General features: G+C 34.8%; 2 protein-coding genes across 2 annotated transcripts; both read right to left on the bottom strand.

Annotated features, from left to right (window-relative positions):
• Nucleotides 1-5079: 5079 nt before the first annotated feature.
• LOC132184510 (uncharacterized) lies at nt 5080-5992 on the bottom strand. The gene is made up of 2 exons (XM_059598164.2): nt 5832-5992; nt 5080-5738 (listed from the first exon to the last, which is right to left on the bottom strand). The coding sequence occupies exons 1-2, from the start codon at nt 5844-5846 to the stop codon at nt 5331-5333; spliced, it is 423 nt and encodes a 140-aa protein (XP_059454147.1). The 5' UTR covers nt 5847-5992; the 3' UTR covers nt 5080-5330.
• A 444-nt stretch (nt 5993-6436) lies between these two features.
• On the bottom strand, nt 6437-10066 carry LOC132184954 (D-3-phosphoglycerate dehydrogenase 3, chloroplastic). The gene is made up of 5 exons (XM_059598751.2): nt 9432-10066; nt 7844-8220; nt 7652-7762; nt 7467-7562; nt 6437-7204 (listed from the first exon to the last, which is right to left on the bottom strand). The coding sequence occupies exons 1-5, from the start codon at nt 9982-9984 to the stop codon at nt 6533-6535; spliced, it is 1809 nt and encodes a 602-aa protein (XP_059454734.2). The 5' UTR covers nt 9985-10066; the 3' UTR covers nt 6437-6532.
• Nucleotides 10067-19492: the final 9426 nt, after the last annotated feature.

The following is a 19492-nucleotide window of genomic DNA, read 5'->3' as shown; positions in this document are numbered from 1 at the left end:
TCTATAAAACCTATTCGTTTTTCTTAGGAGTTGTCACCGCCATTACCTGACATAGCAAATAGGAATTTTATGGAATATAATTTGCCTGTTACAACTTTTGGTGCTGCATGTTACGTTAAGCATTTGCCTTTCTATTAGTAATGGAGTAACGTTAGAAGTCATTCTCAATTTTTATTTTTTATTTTTGATATTCTTCAGAAATTTATGCACTTGGTTTTTAAATTTATTATTAGAACAAAATTCAATAGTGATTTATCACAAATACAACCGTGATTTTAAAGCCATATCAATTTTGAAGGAACATAAGAAGAATATAAGAAAGACTTTTACTATTACTTAGGGCTTGTTTGAGTGTGCATTTGAGGGGCCTAAAAGTGCGTTTAACACTGAAAAAGTCTGTTGAAGAAAAAAGTATAATTTTGGTAAAAAAATACTGAAAGTGTTTTTAAGGGTCCAAAAAGTCTAAAAATGGTCAAAACGCACTTTTGGTAAATGAAGTTTTTGCCAAAAAATGCTTTTTGACTTAAAAGCTCTATTTCTCAAACGCAATCCTAAACAGGCTCTTATTTTCATGATTAGCCAATAAGTAGACTAAGATCTATAATATTGTGACAAAGCCCATATAAAACTTATTTGCTTAGAGCATGTTTGAGATTGTGTTTGAGAAATAGAGTTTTTAAGTCAAAAAGAGCTTTTGGGCAAAAGTTTTATTTTTAAGCTTTTGCCAAAAGTGCGTTTTGGCTATTTTTAGGCTTTTTGGACTCTTAAAAGCGTTTTTTATTTTTTTACCAAACGAGTAACTTTTTCTTCAAACAGGCTTTTTGAATGTTAAGAGAACTTTTAAGATCCTCAAACGCAATCACAAACAGGCTCTTAGTAAGTGGCAAGACAATTAAAAAAAAAAAAAAATCTTAAAATTCTTATATGTCGGCACAAGGGAAGGGAAAATTAAGAGAGATTCGAACTAATGACTTTCACTTCATAAAATATGATCTCTAACTAATTGAGCTACGCCTTAAGGACGTTAAGGTATTTATTTTTACCAACTTGGTATTTACCATATTTTCTATATTTTATTAATTGAATTTTTAAAAGTAAATATGATAGTAAATGCTGATATGACAAAAATCCGAATCTTTTTATTTTAATACAGGAATTCTAGAGGATCCTAAGATCAATAATGTAAAACTAATAATGTATTAACCTTGATCAATCTTAACGTTAATCAACTTCAAATGGACTTTTGGTATATACTTTTATTTTGAAAGTCATTATTTCGTTGCAAATCTTCTTTTTTCACTTGGCTTAATCACACGCACAGATCAGAATCATCTTAATTTTATGAGTACCAAGTTTGATCTGTGATCGTAGAAATGGCAAAAAATCTGTAATTTCCTACTATATGTAGCCATCTTCCTACTCTTAATCGTCATGATTCTGATCATTTCAAAGTCAAATCTAAACTTTTCTTGAGATTGTCTCGTGGCCATGCATGCCTTAAAGGTTTTCTTTGAATGAGAGGTATGATCCAAGCAATTACAGGCCTGCAATTCCAACGCACGACCCAATAACATACGCATTGTCCATTATAATAATCCCAATTAAAAGTACTTATTTTCTCAAAAATAATAATAATAATAATAATTAAAAGTACTTATGGTAATTATAATAAGAACAAACCTTTCCAGACGTACAACACAAGGTAGCACAGAGAAAAAGAGAAGTACTTTATTTATTTATTTCCAACTTTTCATGAATAAACTTAATTGAGGAAAGTTTCAAATAAATTCCTTAGTCAATACGTGAAAATTATTAACATCCTTAATTTTTATTTTTATTTACTTTTATTACTTTTAACTCATTAGGTTCATTGAAAAGGTGTTATAAATCCTTCTTTTATATTTTCTCTCAATTTTTTAACTCTGTCAATCCAATCCAATACGCACCGTTTTGTCTCAAGAAGTAAAAAATTGAATCTTATGCTCTGTTCACCTCTTTTTTCATGTTTTAAAACATAGGAAATGTTGTCCATAATCGCAAAGCCTAATAGTCTTTTGTTTTGATGAATATACAACGACTCATTTGGCTATGAACTAGATGAATAAATTTTTGGTTACAAGGGAATAAAAACTTTATGGTTAGAATTATCGTTTACTAGAAAGTCATAGTGTTCAAGAAGCTCCAAATTTGTGTATGTCCCATAGCATAAAAGCACCTACAGAGAATAATAACTTGTGTTAGCAAAATAATAGTTCTTTTAAACATAGCAGCATTTCCTTGTTTCTTAAGAGATCAAGGAACATTGTTCTTTCATTATGATTTGATCTCGTTTCTAATTGTCTTTCCATGAATCTTTTTCATCTCAATTTATTTTGGTATACAGTTTAACCTTTTAGAATTCTCCTAGTCAAGAAAAAAAAAAAAAAAATTGAAGTATTCTGTGATGTTATAATTTTTTTTTTCCTTGTTTGGTAAATATGGTCTAATTCTTTCTCTCGTTTGAGTAGAAGCAGCACCAAAGTCTTGAAGACTGTGGGTCATCTTCCAAATGCAACAAGTTTGCTGCATTTGAGACTGTAGAGAATGAACAGCCTAGAATGCTTCCCATTTGCAGTGAGTCTCACTCTCCCTCTCTCTCTCTCTCTCTCTCTCTCTCTTGCTCAGGTCTTCATAAGAGTGTCCAGGCCCTTCACAGAATTGAACAAGCTAGGGGTGTCAAAAATAACCGGGACCGGAAAACCGGGAAACCGGAAAACTGGAAACCAGGAAACCGGGGACCGGTTCCGGTTCTGGTTGCCAAAAAAAAAAAAAAACCGGGACCCCGGTTCCGGTCCCGGTTTTTGGCACTCGGTAAAAACCGGGAAAACCGGAACCAGGTCTTATTTTATTATATATATAAATTCTTTTAGTCTTTTACGCAGCGTTTAGGACCTTGGGCAATTAGGTTTCTCACTTTTCTGGTTTTGAAGGTTTTAAAATGATTTTTAGGGTATTTTAAAAAATTTGAATTTTTATTTCTAAGGCTCATATAGGCAAAAACATTGATTTTTTTAGGATTTTATGCTTTTTTAGGTTTATTTTTTAATTATTTGGAACAATTACAATAAAGCCTATTTAATTTAGACAAAAAGATTAATAGCTTTTTTTTTTAAATGAGTTAACTTATGAAAAAAATAATGGGCTTATTTTAGGCCCAATACCTAAAATAAGCCCCAAACACTAATTTTTTAAAAAAACTGGTTACCGAACCGGATAAAACCGGAACCGGCCGGGAACCGGGACCCCGGGGGTCCCGGTTCCGGTTTCCCAAAACCGAGAACCGGGGTACCCTGGTTCCGGTTCCAGTTTTGGCCAAAAACCAGAAAACCGAACTGGGTTGACACTCCTAGAACAAGCCATAGTTACCGCTAGATGGCACTAAAAAAAAACCAGGATTAATGAAATTTGAATAATGACATAATTGGCCCAAAAAACATCATTATTCAACTAGTGATGTTCAAATAGTGACTTTTTAAAAAAGATTTTAATTATAAAGATTGAAATCCGAGTTGATGACATTTGAATAGTAAAAATGTCACTAAAATGTGACATTTAAAAGGTGACTTATAAAGAGTGAACGTCACCTTTTAAAAGGTGTCGTCTTCATTGTTGGTACGGTGACTTGTGAATAGTGGTGACTTGTGAATAGTGTGCACGGTGCCATGTGAATAGTGTGCACATCACCCACTAGGAAGTGAGGTGCGTTGTTCACTAGAAGGTGAAGTGTGGACAAAAAACTAGGCCCAAAAGGATGTACTTACTCGATTAGTGGTAACCCTGTGGAAATATGGAGGACTAGCGTTTAGGAATTGGTTGATAAAGTCATTTTGTCCTGTTTCTGGTGATCCGTCTTGGAGATTGCTATAGTTAGCCTTACTAATTTGAAATTTCTCTCAATGGTGAGGCATTATAGGGACTAACCAGAGGAGTACCAGTAGTTAAGGTGTCATCCAATTTGAAATCTTTGCTGATGCTACCTATAGGATTTAACATGTTCACAGCGATGATTGTTGACAGATCCATGTAGTCTTGTAGGAGTTTCAAACACCAATGAATAATGATCTCACAAAAGGAGCTGTATGGTCCGTCCGCAGAACAAGAGAAGAATCAGTAGATGAGGGAATCAATAAACTGGACGATATTGGCTCTTGGACCTTAAAACATGGTGAACAGAGCATAAGATTGGGCAAAACGGTGCGATTGGCAGATGTTAAAAAAACAGACAGTATTCTTCTAAAATAGGATGGAGGATGTTCTTTCAATTCAGTCTATAAAAATTGACATGTGTAGGTCTGTAAACGAGCCGAGTTTGAGCGAACTTCCCTTATTTATGTTTGATTCGTTTAAATTTTACTTGAACTCAATCCGAGCTTAAAGACAAGCTAAAAAACCGAATCTGAACTCGAGTTCATAATAAGTCGAACCGAATCAACTTGCAAGCTGCGCTCTTATATTTAATTTATTTTTTTATTATAAATTTAAACTTCAAGTAGTCTGAAACGGTTCAAGAAACCAGCTTGCATATGAGTATTTACTTAGCCTGATTAGTCGAGTATGGAACATGAGTCAAGACAACAAAACACTTGGTTTTAAAGAGAGAATATGCATCATTTTATAATAAAATGATGCTACTAAGAAAAAAAAAATCATCAATTAAGATGAACAATTACCAATACAAACTTTATACGAACTGTTCACGAACTTAACCGAGTTGAACTTACCTCGTTTAATATTCGAGGCAGTATTTTTGTTTATGAAATATCTCATTTAATAATCGAGTCGAACACGACTTGCTTGTCTAACACCTCTATATGTCATTTAAATATGTAAAATGCATATATATATATATATATATATAACATAGACAAAATTAAAATAAATAATATTAAAAATTCATGTTCATCTCACATATTATTAAAAAAAAATGACACATATCGAATTAAAAAAACTTCTTCCAACGAAGTGTAGAAAAATACTTCCTTAAAATTGGGAGAAATTGAGGATTTATAACATAAAGAGTTAAAAATGCAAAAAAATAAATAAATAAAATAAAAAAATAACATTTTGAGATATTATCAGTTTTCACATGTTGCCTGGATTTATTACAAACTTTCCCATAAAACTTAACTGAAGATTGTTCACAAAATCACTAGTCAGACAAGACACAGACCGCTGGTCTAGTGTATTGTTGCTAAGAACATTACGTAGCAGTCCAAGGAATAACCTGCGAAGTCTAGCTAGAACATTACATAATTGAAAATTTGCTTTATTTATATTTCCTGTTGCTAGTCTCATTTTTTGGTGTCGTCTTTTCCACCGCCCAAAACGGCATCCTTGGCAGATCGAACGGTATTCGCCACCGCAGCAGCTGAACCAGCTAACGCGCCACCTCCGACGCTGGAATGATCCTTGTCACGAGTAAGATGAACCACCTGGACTTTCTCTTTGGTGGGTTCTTCTTCGTCATGCCCGGCCGATGACCGATAATCTACTGTCTCCACCACCTTCGTTTCTACTGCGCCTTGTTCGTTGGATTCTTCACTTCCGACGCTGGAACGATCCTTGTCACGAGTAAGATGAACCACCTGGACTTTCTCTTTGGTGGGTTCTTCTTCGTCATGCCCGGCCGATGACCGATAATCTACTGTCTCCACCACCTTCGTTTCTACTGCGCCTTGTTCGTTGGATTCTTCACTTCCCTACGCCAACACAATAGAACACAAAATGGAGACTGAAAAATGATCCAAATTTACCAAAATTAAGGTTATGGAGAAATAGGTTGAATTCAATACCTTTGATCTGTTCATCTTGCAGGAGTTCCCAATGGATATGCAACTGCAACCCTGTTGTCACGGCTGGATTGAAGGAAGCTTGTAGATGGTAAAGAGCAGGTTTCTTCTAGACTTGTAAAGGAGATGAAGCTTCAGGAAGGTAGAGTAATTAAAGAGGAAGAGACAGGGCTACGTGGAGATGCAGCTGACCACTCAGCTAAAGTAAAAGGACACTTGGCAGCCGTAGAGAATGTTCAGGGTGTAGTGTTTTACAGCTGTATCGAGTTGGGGCTTATCCAGTTGGGTCTTTAAGACGGCAGATGAGCACTAGCAGCTGATCGCTTTGATTTTTTGTAATTAAGTATAAAAAATAAAATTACTTTTTAATTTTTTATAAAAATATATTTCACAATAATTTTTTTAACATTATTTTATATTATTAAAATATTATTTCTTTACATTTTTTTTTTGTCTGTTTTGATTTTAAAATTACTATTTTTCTATTTTCTCTATTTTTTTCTAACTGTTAAACCAAACGCAACCTAACAAAAACTAAAGGGTTTACTTATCATCCAAGCATTCTATAAATTCAATGAGCTCTAAGATAATAACCAGAGGCATGCATCTACAGATATAAAAAAAGCCAATTTGATTGAAAGAGAATCTATCCCAACTGTCTTCAGCAGACACAATTACAAGAAAACTATGATATTGGCTAAAAGCTACAACTTGAGGAGAACAAACTCTTCAATGGCAGGAATAGCCCCAATTTTCTTCAGAGCTTCCAGGCTTGGTTCTTCATCCACGCCAATGGTCATGACTGCTTGCTTTTTAGGGGCAGTCCTTCCAACACTCATGAAGCTCACATTTACATTATCCCCAGCCAAGATGCTCCCTACCTTTCCAATTATACCAGGTTGATCAACCTGCCTGCACAGAATAAGGCTGCCTTCCAGGCTCACATCAACTCTGAATGATCCCACCTTTGTCAAATGAGGTTTCCCGTCCTTCACCCTTCCCTCAACTGTAATCTCACCGGACTCCGCAATTGCACTGGCAAATTTTGATTCTACATTGGCAATATGAACCTGGATGAACTCAAGTGGATTCTCCGGTGAGCCGTCCAACACAATTCGCTCTTCTGTTATTCTTAGTCCCCTCTGTTTTGCAGTGAAGTCAGCATTCACCAAGTTCACAAAAACACTGGAGATGGGCTCAATCAGACCCTTGGTAACCATAGCACGGAGCAGCCGGGTATCAAGATCATCTGGACCTCTAGCAGAAGCATATGTAACCTTCACTGCCTTCACACCACCACCACCTGCAACCAGTTGCACAGCTAGCCTGCCAAGCTTTTCTGCCAATGCAACAAATGGTGCAAGTGCTGATAAAACCTGTCATCAAAGAAGAAAAGTATGTGTTTGTCAACAAATGTACATAAACATGTGATAAATCATGTTCTTGCCTATTATATGCAGTAATGCCTGAAATTTCAGCTCAGATTGACATGTACATGATAAATTCAAAACATTGCTCTGCCCGGAAGCAGCCTTTTGTGACAGGATTAACAGCAGATTTAGGTCCACCAATAGACAGATTAGCAGTCAATCATCCACCACGGTTTTAAGACAATAGGCAGATATTTGGGCTTAATACCTCAGCAGGAACCATGGGCGCATTCACAGCAGTAGCAGCAAGCTCCCCTTTCAATGCCCCAACAACAGCTTCAGCTACTTCAACAGCCACACCTTCCTGATTCCAATAACCAGCAATGTAGAACTAGATAATTATGAACAAAATGAATAATATGAGCAACAACCAGAGTAGAAAATCAAACACACCTGAGCTTCCATAGTGCTAGCACCAAGATGAGGAGTTACAGTAACATTTTCATGCTGGACCAACTTACTCTCACTCGGTGGAGGCTCTTCTATAAACACATCAAGTGCTGCCTGCAAGAAGATATAATTTGCCAACTCTTCGCTGTGTGGTCATATAAACTGAGACAAAGGTATTTAACAAGGGATAAGTACCTGAGCAACAATACCAGAATCCAGGGCCCTAATTAGAGCCTCCTCATCAATCACACCGCCACGAGCAACATTGACAATTCGAACTCCCTTTTTCATCTTAGAGAAAGAATCATCATTGAACATTTTTGAGGTAGCAGGAGTAAGAGGCATGTGCATGGAGATAAAATCTGCAATTGATAAGGCTTCATCAAAGGTCACCAACTCTACGCCAATTGCACTGGCACGGTCCGCAGGGGCATATGGATCATGAGCAATCACTTGCATGCCAAGTCCCTTGGCACGCCGAGCAACTTCTGATCCAACCTTTCCGAACCCCATAATGGCAAGGATTTTTCCCACCAGCGACACCCCAACATATTTATTTCTCAGCCACTTCCCTAGACATCAAATTTGTTTTTTGGACGAATAAGCATCATTTTACTGACAACAGCAAAACAGTCTACAAACACACTCTAGATTTAACTGGAAACTCTGCTGCAAAATCATCAGCTCAACTCAACGTCTACCAGCCAGATTACATACAAAACCAACTATTGATTCAATCAATCAACTCAGCCAACTACCAACTACCAATTACAATCAAATTCTACTAACCCTTATAGACCCACACTTTAAACACCTTCTACATCAGAAGCAACTCCACAACAAATTTATAAACACAAAACCAAAATTTATTTACAGAGTATACGATCTTGAAATCCCCATCTGCAACATATAGCTTTATTAACAGTCGAATTCTTAATCTTCCCAGCTCCCACCACTCGAGTTTGAATCTCCCAATCAATTCTTTTTAAAATCTGCTCTTCTGAAATCATCACATTTCCATGCTTTAAATCATTCCTTTGTTTCCCTAGACACCAAATTTCACTACAAAATAAGAGTTCCGGCATTTTTTAAGCAACACAAAGCCATGGATGAGACTTAGTTGAGTTAAGAACATGTGTTAATAAGATTCATACCCCAGATTAACATACATAAATTGAAATTGGAATCACTTCAAGTAATTAGTTGAGATATTTAACAATGGTCACAAAGATGGTCATAACAACAGATTTCCCACAAGCTTTTTCAGTAAATTAGGAAGCAAAGAGACTATCATGTGCTTATCACACTTCTCTTTAATCTAACCACTATTCATTCTATCCATGTACAAGCATTCGAAATTTATTGCTAGAAGAATGCAAGTAAAATTAACTCAAAAATAGAACATGTCGTCCGGGAATAAGCCGTTAACTGACTCCGCATTTTAACAGTCATACTAATACCAGGTTCAACTAAGCAACAAAAACCATTACATAAAATTCAATAGTTCAATGAAAAAGACAAGTTAGAATTCGTAAAGCACACGAACCGCTCGAGTGAATGCCTAAATGAGGATGTTAAAATAATGATTAAGTGATTAAATTTACTTTTTTCTATCGGCTTAAAGTTTTAGGATAACTAATAATTTAATATGGTATTAGAACTAAAGGTAATAAGATTTAACCTTGAATCCGTCGAATTCTCTCAATTTCAATTAAATATTCCATTTAACATAGGAAAACTGAACCTCTAGAAACCAAGAAATTCAAGAAGAATCAACACAAACCAGCTTTTATGGAGGCATCAGCTTGAGCGATATTACGTGCCATAGCAGTAAGCAAAGCAATCCCATGCTCCGCGGCCGCAATTGTATTGGCGGTGGGCGCATTAACCACGAGGCACCCGTGTTCCGTGGCTGCCGACAAATCAACATTATCGATTCCAACACCGGCACGACCCACCACCTTGAGTCGGCCACCCGACGACTCGAACACCTCGCGTGTGACCTTGGTGCCACTCCGGACAATCAAGGCGTCGCAGAGAGAGATCTTGGTGCAGAGCTCCTCGGGGCTCAGGTTGTAGGAGCAGTCCACGTTGGCGAATTTCTTCAAGAGTTGGATACCCGCGTCGCCGAGCTTTTCGGCAACGAGGACTGTGGGCTTGGCGTCCATCATGGCCACTACTAGGAAGGACTTTGCATTTCTGGGGCGGCTGCAAAGAGGGAAAACGGCGAATGGGGAGGAAAGCGTGAGCCTCCATGAGAGAGAGCAAGTTGAAAGTGGTCTGCTTTTGTTTAGAGGTTTTGTAAACATGAGGTTCGATGAGGTTGTAGCCGCCATTTGAATTGCTCTGTCTCTGTTCCTGTGTTTCTGGGTGGAAAGTGTCGGGATTTAGAATTGGAAATTGGTTGACTCTGTGATAACTCCACAGTGTTACAGTGTCTCCGCTACTGGTGTCTGTGCATTTCTAACCAATTAAATGCTGCCACCCCATCGTTGCCCACTTTTAGTTATTTTTATATTTATTTATTTTTTAGAAGTGCACAGAACAGAATAAAAAAATTGCACTGCAAGTGCTTATAGGAACACCAAAACACATGTTTTGACATAAAATAGTCTTTTAGTGTAAGAAAAACTAGTTTATTTTCTATTATATATCTGTTTCTGTTTCAAATTGTGTGGGTGAATTGTCAAGAAATCAAGTTTTATAAATGATTATTGGGGATTTGACTAATCTTTTTTTGGGCAAAATGTAAATATGGCTAATGCTTCGTTGGGTTATAACAAGCTCTATTACAACCCAATGTTGATCTTGGTGAGGATGTCATTGATTTTTTAGTGAAGTAGATTCAAAGATTGTATGTGGATCTACTTGCAGCAAGTGTGTGTAAACCAAATAGCTCTCTCTTTTAGTATCTTTGGTTTTTTTTTTTTAGTGTGTGAGGCACTTAGGGTGTGTTTGGTAAAGGCTTTGGCTTAGACACAGTAGTCGTCGATGTAGATTGATGTGACAAAAAAAATATATATATATTTGATATAAAAAAAGTAAAAAAAGTAGTATGAAAAAGTGAAAAAGTTTTATTTTGTAGTGATTTTTTTGATTTAAATAATAATAAAAAGTAAATGATATGATATAAAAAGTGAAAAGTTAGAATATTTTGATGTTGATTTTTTTGAGAAATTGTGATGAACAATAATAAAGGAGACCCCAACTCCTTCACCAAACAACCCTTAGATTGTAAATATCGGAGGAATCGCTCTAATAGAGTATTCTATATCCGGATCTTACCTGTGCTTTTTCTGTATCGACTTCCTTCGAGTTGTTGATAGTGTTCTCTGTTGAGGGTACATATAGGTTTGGACATTTTGAAGTTCTTACACATATAATTAGGATTTATGAACCTCTTAAGGTTTATGATTATTCTTGTGCTATTTTTGCCTTTAAAACCGTTTTATGCGGTCCCTTTGAGAGGACTGAACTATTTATTTGGCCCATTTCTTTCTTTGGTTCGTTTACTTACATTGTTATATTTCGTTTTGGGGTTTGTTGTAGCTGAGTCCACCCCTTTTTAGTTTTTTGATCACTTATTCTCCTTTCCCAATTTAATTAAAAAAATAAAGCGTATTCAACCACCGAAAGAAGAATATGCCAGACTCAAAAGCTAAGGCATGTGCGTAAATCAAATCCTGTTTTGGTATGAGAGGTACTAAATTTATGTTTTTGCTATATTAAAGTAACACAATGAATAATTTTAATCATTTAATCAAATACCTTAACACTACCATTTTTTTAATAAAAGTATTTGTCTAGAATTGCGTCGAGGCTTTTGTAAACATAAAAGGCTAGATAATTCATTTAAATCCGTGTCATATTTATATCATTACTTTTGTTTAGGAAATAAGAAAGTGAGATTTTAGATGTAGGATCCCTATTATCGTTTCTAGAGCCTGAATAATTTGGAAAATAATAATAATAATAATAATAAAGAGAACCGGAGAAGAGTATGGGGAGGGGGATTGTTGACGGGGAGAGTTGAGTGAGGACTGAAGAGATATTTATATCCATATGTTTTAATTTTGAAATTGGAAAATTTGTGTGCCCCTTTGGCCAATTTTTTAAACATTGAAAAATACTATTAAGATAATAGTTATCAAACAGGTTGTCATAGGTGATCGGTGATAGCCACCGTTCAAAATAAATTCAAAATTACTTTATAAAAATGGTTAAATACCTAATACTTTTGGGGTTTTATTTTTATCACAGGACCCTCCATGTGATTTTGATAAAAGACCAACTTAGTCCATCCGTTAGTTGACCGTTAAGACTGACACGTGGACCAATCAGATGTTGACACGTGACACCTATTTATTTATTTTTTAAATTAAACAAAAAAAAGAAAAAAGAAAAGGAAAAAAATTGGGGGTGGCTCTTGGCCATTTGGGGGTGGCTCCAATTTTTTTCCTTTTTCCTTTTTTTTTTTTTTTAATACTTTTTTTTTTAATTAAAATTTTTTTTTAAATAGGTGTCACGTGTCAACATCTGATTGGTCCACGTGTCAGTCTTAACGATCAACTAACGGATGTACTAAGTTGGTCCTTTATCAAAACCCCAGGGGGTCTGTAATAAAAATAAAACCCTAAGGGAGTAAAAATAAAGTTCCTAAACCTTAGGGGTATTAAGTATTTAACTCTTATAAAAAACAAAACACTTTTTATGAAACTTCTCATGCCTTCGTATAGAAAAAGTTTGAAAACACATGCCCCCACCCTTTCAGCCTTCAGGTATGGAGGTTGGCCTTCTTACTTATAATTAAAAAATAAAATAAAAATGACAATCGACCACGCAATTTAGTTTGCCCCATTTATTAGCATTTTATGTTAACTTAATTGGACTGAAAAGACTTGGTTACGGGCAGATATAGATGATGCGAAGAGTGTTTTAAAATTTTTTCCTAATTGGGACGTGTGTCATGTCAAATAAGAAGCTAATATGGCGGCACATACACTTGCTAAGGAGGAGGCAAGAAACTGTTTGGACAGAATTTGGATTGAAGAAACACCTCAATGTATTTCCGATTTGGTCAATTTAGAGCGTTTAGCTCTTGTTTTGTTGGGCCTTTGGCTCTGTTATTATCAATGAATGATACTAGATTATTTTCTCAAAAGAAAAATTGGACTGAAAAGACGTCACGTGACAACTATTGTTTAATTCTAACAAAAAACAATGGGCTTTTTGTTTGGACACTATGCCTTGTGGGCAAGATGTTTTGAAGGAATGGATAACGTAAAAAATCTGATATGGTAGTTGGGCTCAACCGTTGTAGTCCATTTTCCATTATTAGGTTATTAATTGAGAGTTGTGAAAGTTTAGAGACTTTTTTAGCAAATTTATTCATTCATTACAAAAAACAGATTCACTACAAATCTGCTCAGCCATGACGTTGATTAAAATGCATCAATATAGAATCCAGAAGTGAAGACTGCATGTGGGCCTTCGAGATTTCATCCCATTTTCACTTGGGCCCAAGTAGTGGCCTAAGCGTTTTTGCCCACCTCTGATGTTGTGGCTTAACTTGCTGACAATTTAGGCATTACTCCACATACTTCTCTTTTTATATTGTTCCATCAATATGATCCTTTCAGATCTTTATACATTTTGGTACTCTCTAGATATAATATCGTATATAGAGATCGGCGAGCTTCATCCATAATTTCCTTCCTCAGTTTTCTGCTTGTTGGCACACACACTTGCTCAAAATGGGTGAACACCCCATCAATTGCAAGATGAAAGTATGAGCCTTTCCCTTCCTCAAGTTGTTGCTTGATCTTCTAACACTCTGTGCCTAAAGAATAGTTTCCCTTTCTCAAAATAGACCTACTTGTGGACTCCACTACTGAGCATGAGTTACTTAACTTTATGGATGCATTCCTAGGGTATAACCTAATACAGATGTATGATTCGAATATGGAGAAGACCCCGTTCATTATTAATCAAGGACTTCATTGTTACATAGTAATGCCCTTTGGGTTAAAAAATGCTGGAACCACTTGTCGAAGACTCGTGAATGCAATGTGTAATACCCCACATTAAATAAAATTAAGGAAACCCTAATTAGTATTTATTGGCCTAGAATGAACCCTAGACGCCTTAAAGTCTTCCAACAACCACTCCAAAACCCTTCACAGAGAGAGAGAAGAAATTAAGGATCTTTTAAGGTTTCTAGGCTTCCAACAACTTCTAGGAAGTAATAGTCTCTTTGCTCTTTCCTCGTACTATTTTCGTTTTGTTTCATGATTAGGTTGTTTATTAGGTGCTGTTCGCATGTGTTGTTAGAAGTTAGAGTTGACTTTAGGTTAATTAGAAAGCTTGGATTTTGGCTTAAGTGTGTCCTAGAACTTGTGAAAGAGTATATTTGTAACTCTTAGCTGCGATGTTGTACAATATTTGTGAAAGAGTATCTTTGTAATATACTAATACGTGTAGATTTGGTCGTGAAATAGCTTACCTTTTATTATTATTATTATTATTTTTAGAGAAATAGTTATTCATTTTTTAGTCTATTCCTATATACCAAACGTGATCCAATTTATTTTTTTATTTTATATAGAATTTCTCTTTACGTACCACAAAATTGGGATTATGCTTTGTATTGATCTAACGAAATTAGTATAATGTATTAGAGGAGGACTAATTAAGTCTGCTGCATGCATGCCTCCAAATCCAATTGTTTTATAATAAGGTCACATGCGTAATCCAAGAGCAAAGGACCACAAGATAGAAACAAACAAGAAAAGAAGGCGAGGAAACGTGAGATTGGGTCTCAAATGGAAGACATGGGGACTGCTTATTTCGTTTATAAGCTCCGATCGAGGGCCATCCATGCTGGCTATCAACTCAAATATGTCTGCGTTCCAAATTATTCTTCAATATATCAAGTGATATATGTCTACTGCTTCCAAATATATCACTTCACTCATACCGACAGAGTCTGCACTGAAAGAGAAGGTCATGCAAGTAAAAAGGGGTGGTTCGGCCACTCTTAAAAGGTTATGAAATTGGTTTGATGACTCCCAAACTAACCGGTTTGGGGTAGCCAAAACCACTGGGGTGGCTGGCTATCCCTATTTTTGTCCGAAATGAGTGCTATTAGGGGTTGGCCGAACCATTCCCACAACCAGCCACCCCCATAGCCGATATGGAAGTGGTCAAACCACCTCCAAGTGGCTCGAGTCGGTCCTCAATTTTTTTAAAACACCTTTTTATTTTTCTATTTTATTTTCATTTTAAAAGTTTTTAAATTTTTTGTTGGGTCATATAACACGTGACACGTTGTAATTGGTTTGACTTTGAAATCCATTAGTTTTATTAGCAGAAGGTGGATGGAGGTACTATTACCGTATTTAACTAAAACCGATGTATTATTTATGATATAAAATGAAATTTAGGTTGAAAAAAATAAATTCGTTAAGACTTAAGTACTGAAAAGGCATTAAACCCTTTTTTTTAAGGACAAAGTTTTCTTCCAAACTGGATAAATTTCCTTCAACTTAATTTATAAAAATAATATGTGCTCCTTAAACATGTGATATGCACATGTTTTTTTAAATAGTAAGAACAAAATTAGAATAAATTTTATTAAAAACTCATATTAGATGCACATAAATTTTTAATAAAATCAGTAATGTCAAGAGTCCGTGGTTGGACAGAATTCTACAATTAATTCGATGAAGCTCAGCCACATGCCCATCTGATGTAGCCGCCTGATAAGCGAATTTTGACTAATTCTTCCACGCAAACCGCCATCTCCGATGAGGTTAATTGATTGTATTGTGTTTTATATGAGTGGGTCAACCTATCCTTTTGGTGCCAACCAATTGACCACTGTCTTAGCCAATTGGGGGGACCAAAGTGATTCGGTGATTCCAGCAAATTTTTTAAATGACCCACAATTTAGGACGTAACACAGATTCTAGAAGTTTTTGGTTGCAAAATTGATTGAAGATGTTGACGACGTGTTAGACTTTTGTCGTTTCCCCGGACCATTTCCTTTCCCAATCCTTTTCAACATTATCAAGAAAATCTGCCATCAATACTTTCTTTTAAACCACTTACATTTTTAATACAAGTCTAGTAGAGAGAAGTGCTATTATAAGCAACAACTTGGATCTCAACAGTCTGGCAATTTGTATTTGCGTGTCGAGTTAAAAGTCGTGTCAAATATTGTTTGTCTTTATGTCTCGTGTCAAAGTTAAATTATGTCGAGACATGGATATATTTTAATCCGATTCATTTAATTAAACGTGTTAAATCATTTAATCATAACTTCATAATTTGACATTAAATATATAAATCTTGTTAAAACTTATCAACCATATTTTCCAAAATGCCAATTCTGAGTTACTGAGTAGTAAATTACTCGGTGGGCCCTGTGATGTTTTTGTTTGCGAACGAAAAATGTAGCACGAGAATCACGATATACTTCTAATAATTCTTCCTTCTTTTATTATTTTTTTTTTTTTGGCCTTTTGTTTCTTTCTTTAGGACTGATTCAATCGTCAAAACTGATAACTACGAACCGTTGGCCACCCCCACCCCACCGCCCCCACTTTTTTTTTTTTTTAAATTTATTTTTGCTTGAGTGAGCATTGAATGAGAAAGTCAGAAGTAATGTTGTGAGTAGAAGAGGTTAATAAAAGATAAGTATGAGCTGGTGGCAAACTGGTCCCTGCTCATGAATGAAAGGAACTCCGAAAGGACCTAAGTCAAAATCAAAGAGGAAAGAATGGCATCCGGATCCTCTGTATTCCTTTGTAATGGAGAGAAGTCGATTCTTTATTTTACAAGGGTAGAATGGTCATTTTTTTTTTGGGATTATTCTACCTTTGTAGAAAGGAGGACCTTCTCCTCTCCATTTCTTTTGAAATGGAGAGGATCCTTCTCCGATAAAATGGAATATACGCTACTCTCTCATCACAACCTTCTTCTCTAATGTATCCTTTATATCCTCAAAGTCAATAATTACTCACTTGTTTTGGCCTTTTTAGGCAAGTGGGTTTGTGTTTTTTTTTTTTTAATTTTTTTAATTTTTTCCTAATTTTTTTTTATTATTATTATTGTAGTAGAAAATTATTGATGTGATATAAAGTTTAAATTTTTTTATATATAAAAAAAAATTGTTTAATAGTATTTTTTATTTTATTTTAATAGTAATAAAAAGTAAATGATGTAATATAAAAAGTAAAAAAAGTTAGAATGTTTTGATTTTTTTTTTTTTTTGAAAAATGGTGCATGAACAATAACTATTCTTGGTGTCACAATATACATGAGTAACATAAGAAAGAGAGATACCAATATCTTGTAATAGTCATCGTAACTGAAGAAGCTCCAAGTCCAAGTTGTTGTCAGCTAGAGCATAATATTCTAACTCAGTGCTAGAGTGAGCAACAACAATCTATATCTTGCTTCACAAAGAGATAAGAGATATGTCAAGTATAAAATAGTAACCAGTAGTAGAGGGACAATTTGTTGGGTCATCAATCCAAACAACATTAATATAAACATTCAGCTAAAGAGTAGACTGTGAGGATAAGTGTAGACTGTGAAATAATGTCCCATTTAGGTAACAAAGAATGCAAAGTATAACAACAAAATGAGTGGAGTGTGGAGCAGATAATGATCTAGGCAATGCTAGAACGGTCGTAAGTGGATTTGTTGAATGGTGCATCCACCAAACAATTGTTCGAATGCGGCAGCATGTGGCAAAACAGGCAGATCCTTCAAGCGGCGCATGGCAATTCCGATGGGATGGCTTTGGATAGGACGTCATTCTAGGTCTCGATTAATAGAATTACAGGCTTGAAACAATGTGTGAAAGAGGAAGATTTGAAAAAGGTATAGTTATTAGATTCTTCGAAAAGACAGGTGGCGCTAAAGAGGATGCCCAAAAAAAAGAGTTAGAAGGTGGGAAGGTGATCAAAACCTAAGCACTAATGCCATTTTGAGAATTAGACTCTATATTCAATCACACATAATACTATATATAAGGGGCTTTATACAGTGGAGGAGCCTGAATTTTAGTTCAAAGAGGTCAAGATTAAAAATACAAATTAATTAAAAAAATATAAAAAATATAAGTAACAAAATAAATAAGCAACCAATCAGCATATTTTTAAACCATGCTGGATTAAAACGACGTCTTGTTTTTTCAAATTGCGTTTTTAAAAAATTATGGTTAATTGGTGGACAATGTCCTTTTTGAATATATGTTCAATGGCAGAACTACCAAGCCACCATGTTTTCTCCATTTTTTTAAATGCAAATATAATCCTTAAAAATTAAATTTTTACCTCGAAATTTTTATTTTTTATTTTAGTTTTAACCCAAACTTCAACTCTTCAAATTTGATCTTTATCATTAGGATGTTAATCATAGTTTTTGTTTTTAAGCAATGATCTGCCGACAAATTTACTAAATTTACCTCAACTCAACATAAGCTTAGTTAGAATTTGATTGAAGCTCAATGGAATCATTGTTGTGTTCCATCATCTTAACCAACTACAATTATATATTTCATATAATTAAAATATGTAACAAAAACTACACCAAAAAAAAATTATTTGAATTGTTTAACGGCTTATAAAAGAGAAATTTGACTAACTCAAATTTGCAAATTACAAATATAAATACTGAAATCACTATGGCACTTATATTTTCTTAAACTTGTTCAAATTTTGTGAATTTTGAAATCACCCTTATATGTGTGTGTAATTTGACTAAGGTACTTTTTTTTTTTTTTTTTTTTTAAATGCTACTAAATTACTTTTCTCATGAATGTTAAGCTTACAAACAATTTTTTTTTTTAAAATTTTTTTAAATAACCCTTTTACAACATGATGTGACATAACATAATTAATTATGTTATATTGTGCCTCATCATATTGTAAAATTTGTTTACAAGCCTAACATTTTTCTACTTTTTAACATTAAAAAATTTGTCTCTTTCCATTTCCTGTAAAGCATTAAAGGAAAAGAAAAATAAAAATCAGAAAAAGACAAAATCACCTCACTCTAGTCTCAAGTCTCTCGTCTCACCAAAAAAAAAAAAAAAGGAATAATCACTATTCACTCTAAATGGCTAAAGGTTGCGTTTTAAAGGTTTTGAATTTTCCATTTCTCAAGTTTAAATGAAACTGTGCGTGTAATAAATAGTGCTTTAATAAAACTTTGCGTTTACCTTACAATTTTAAACGCCGTGTTTTAATCTACTTTTTTCATAAGTTTATGTGTCAAACCTAACTTTATAAAATTCACCTCTAAAACTATTGAAGTCTAAAATCTGAAACTAGAAAACATCCTCTTCTCTTGCCCCCGTAAGGATAATTTTTGGGGTTGAGAGGAGGCAAATGTCCCCCTAACCCTCCTCCCTCCGCCCCTGGCTTTATATGTAGAGACCAATAATACAAATACACACCCATAACCAATATAGGACAATAGAATCCCCCTTCCTCCACCCCTGACTTTATATGTAGAGACCAATAATACAAATATATATATATATATATATATACACGATCAATCTTATATATAAATGCATTATGAAATGCTGGTAATTATATGAGAGCTTTTAGTGAGGAGGGGAAACTGTTCGTAAATTTAATAAGAGTATTTCCTGCTCGACCACTAGTTCCTATTATTGGACCAATGTGATGCCTAAGAATACAACTTTGATTTTTTATTCAACTAAGAGTGAGGGGGTGGTGTAAAAAAAAAAAAAAAATACTAAAAGTGAGGGATCTTAATTCACACCTGCATTAAAGAAATTTAAAGTTGACAGTTCTCGTAACTTAT

The sequence above is a fragment of the Corylus avellana genome, chromosome 7 (genome assembly GCF_965113065.1).
Source record: "Corylus avellana chromosome 7, dhCorAvel1.hap1.2, whole genome shotgun sequence".
Classification (NCBI taxonomy): Eukaryota; Viridiplantae; Streptophyta; class Magnoliopsida; order Fagales; family Betulaceae; genus Corylus; species Corylus avellana.
Note: the sequence above shows the minus strand (reverse complement) of the source record. Positions and strands in the feature narration are given on the sequence as shown.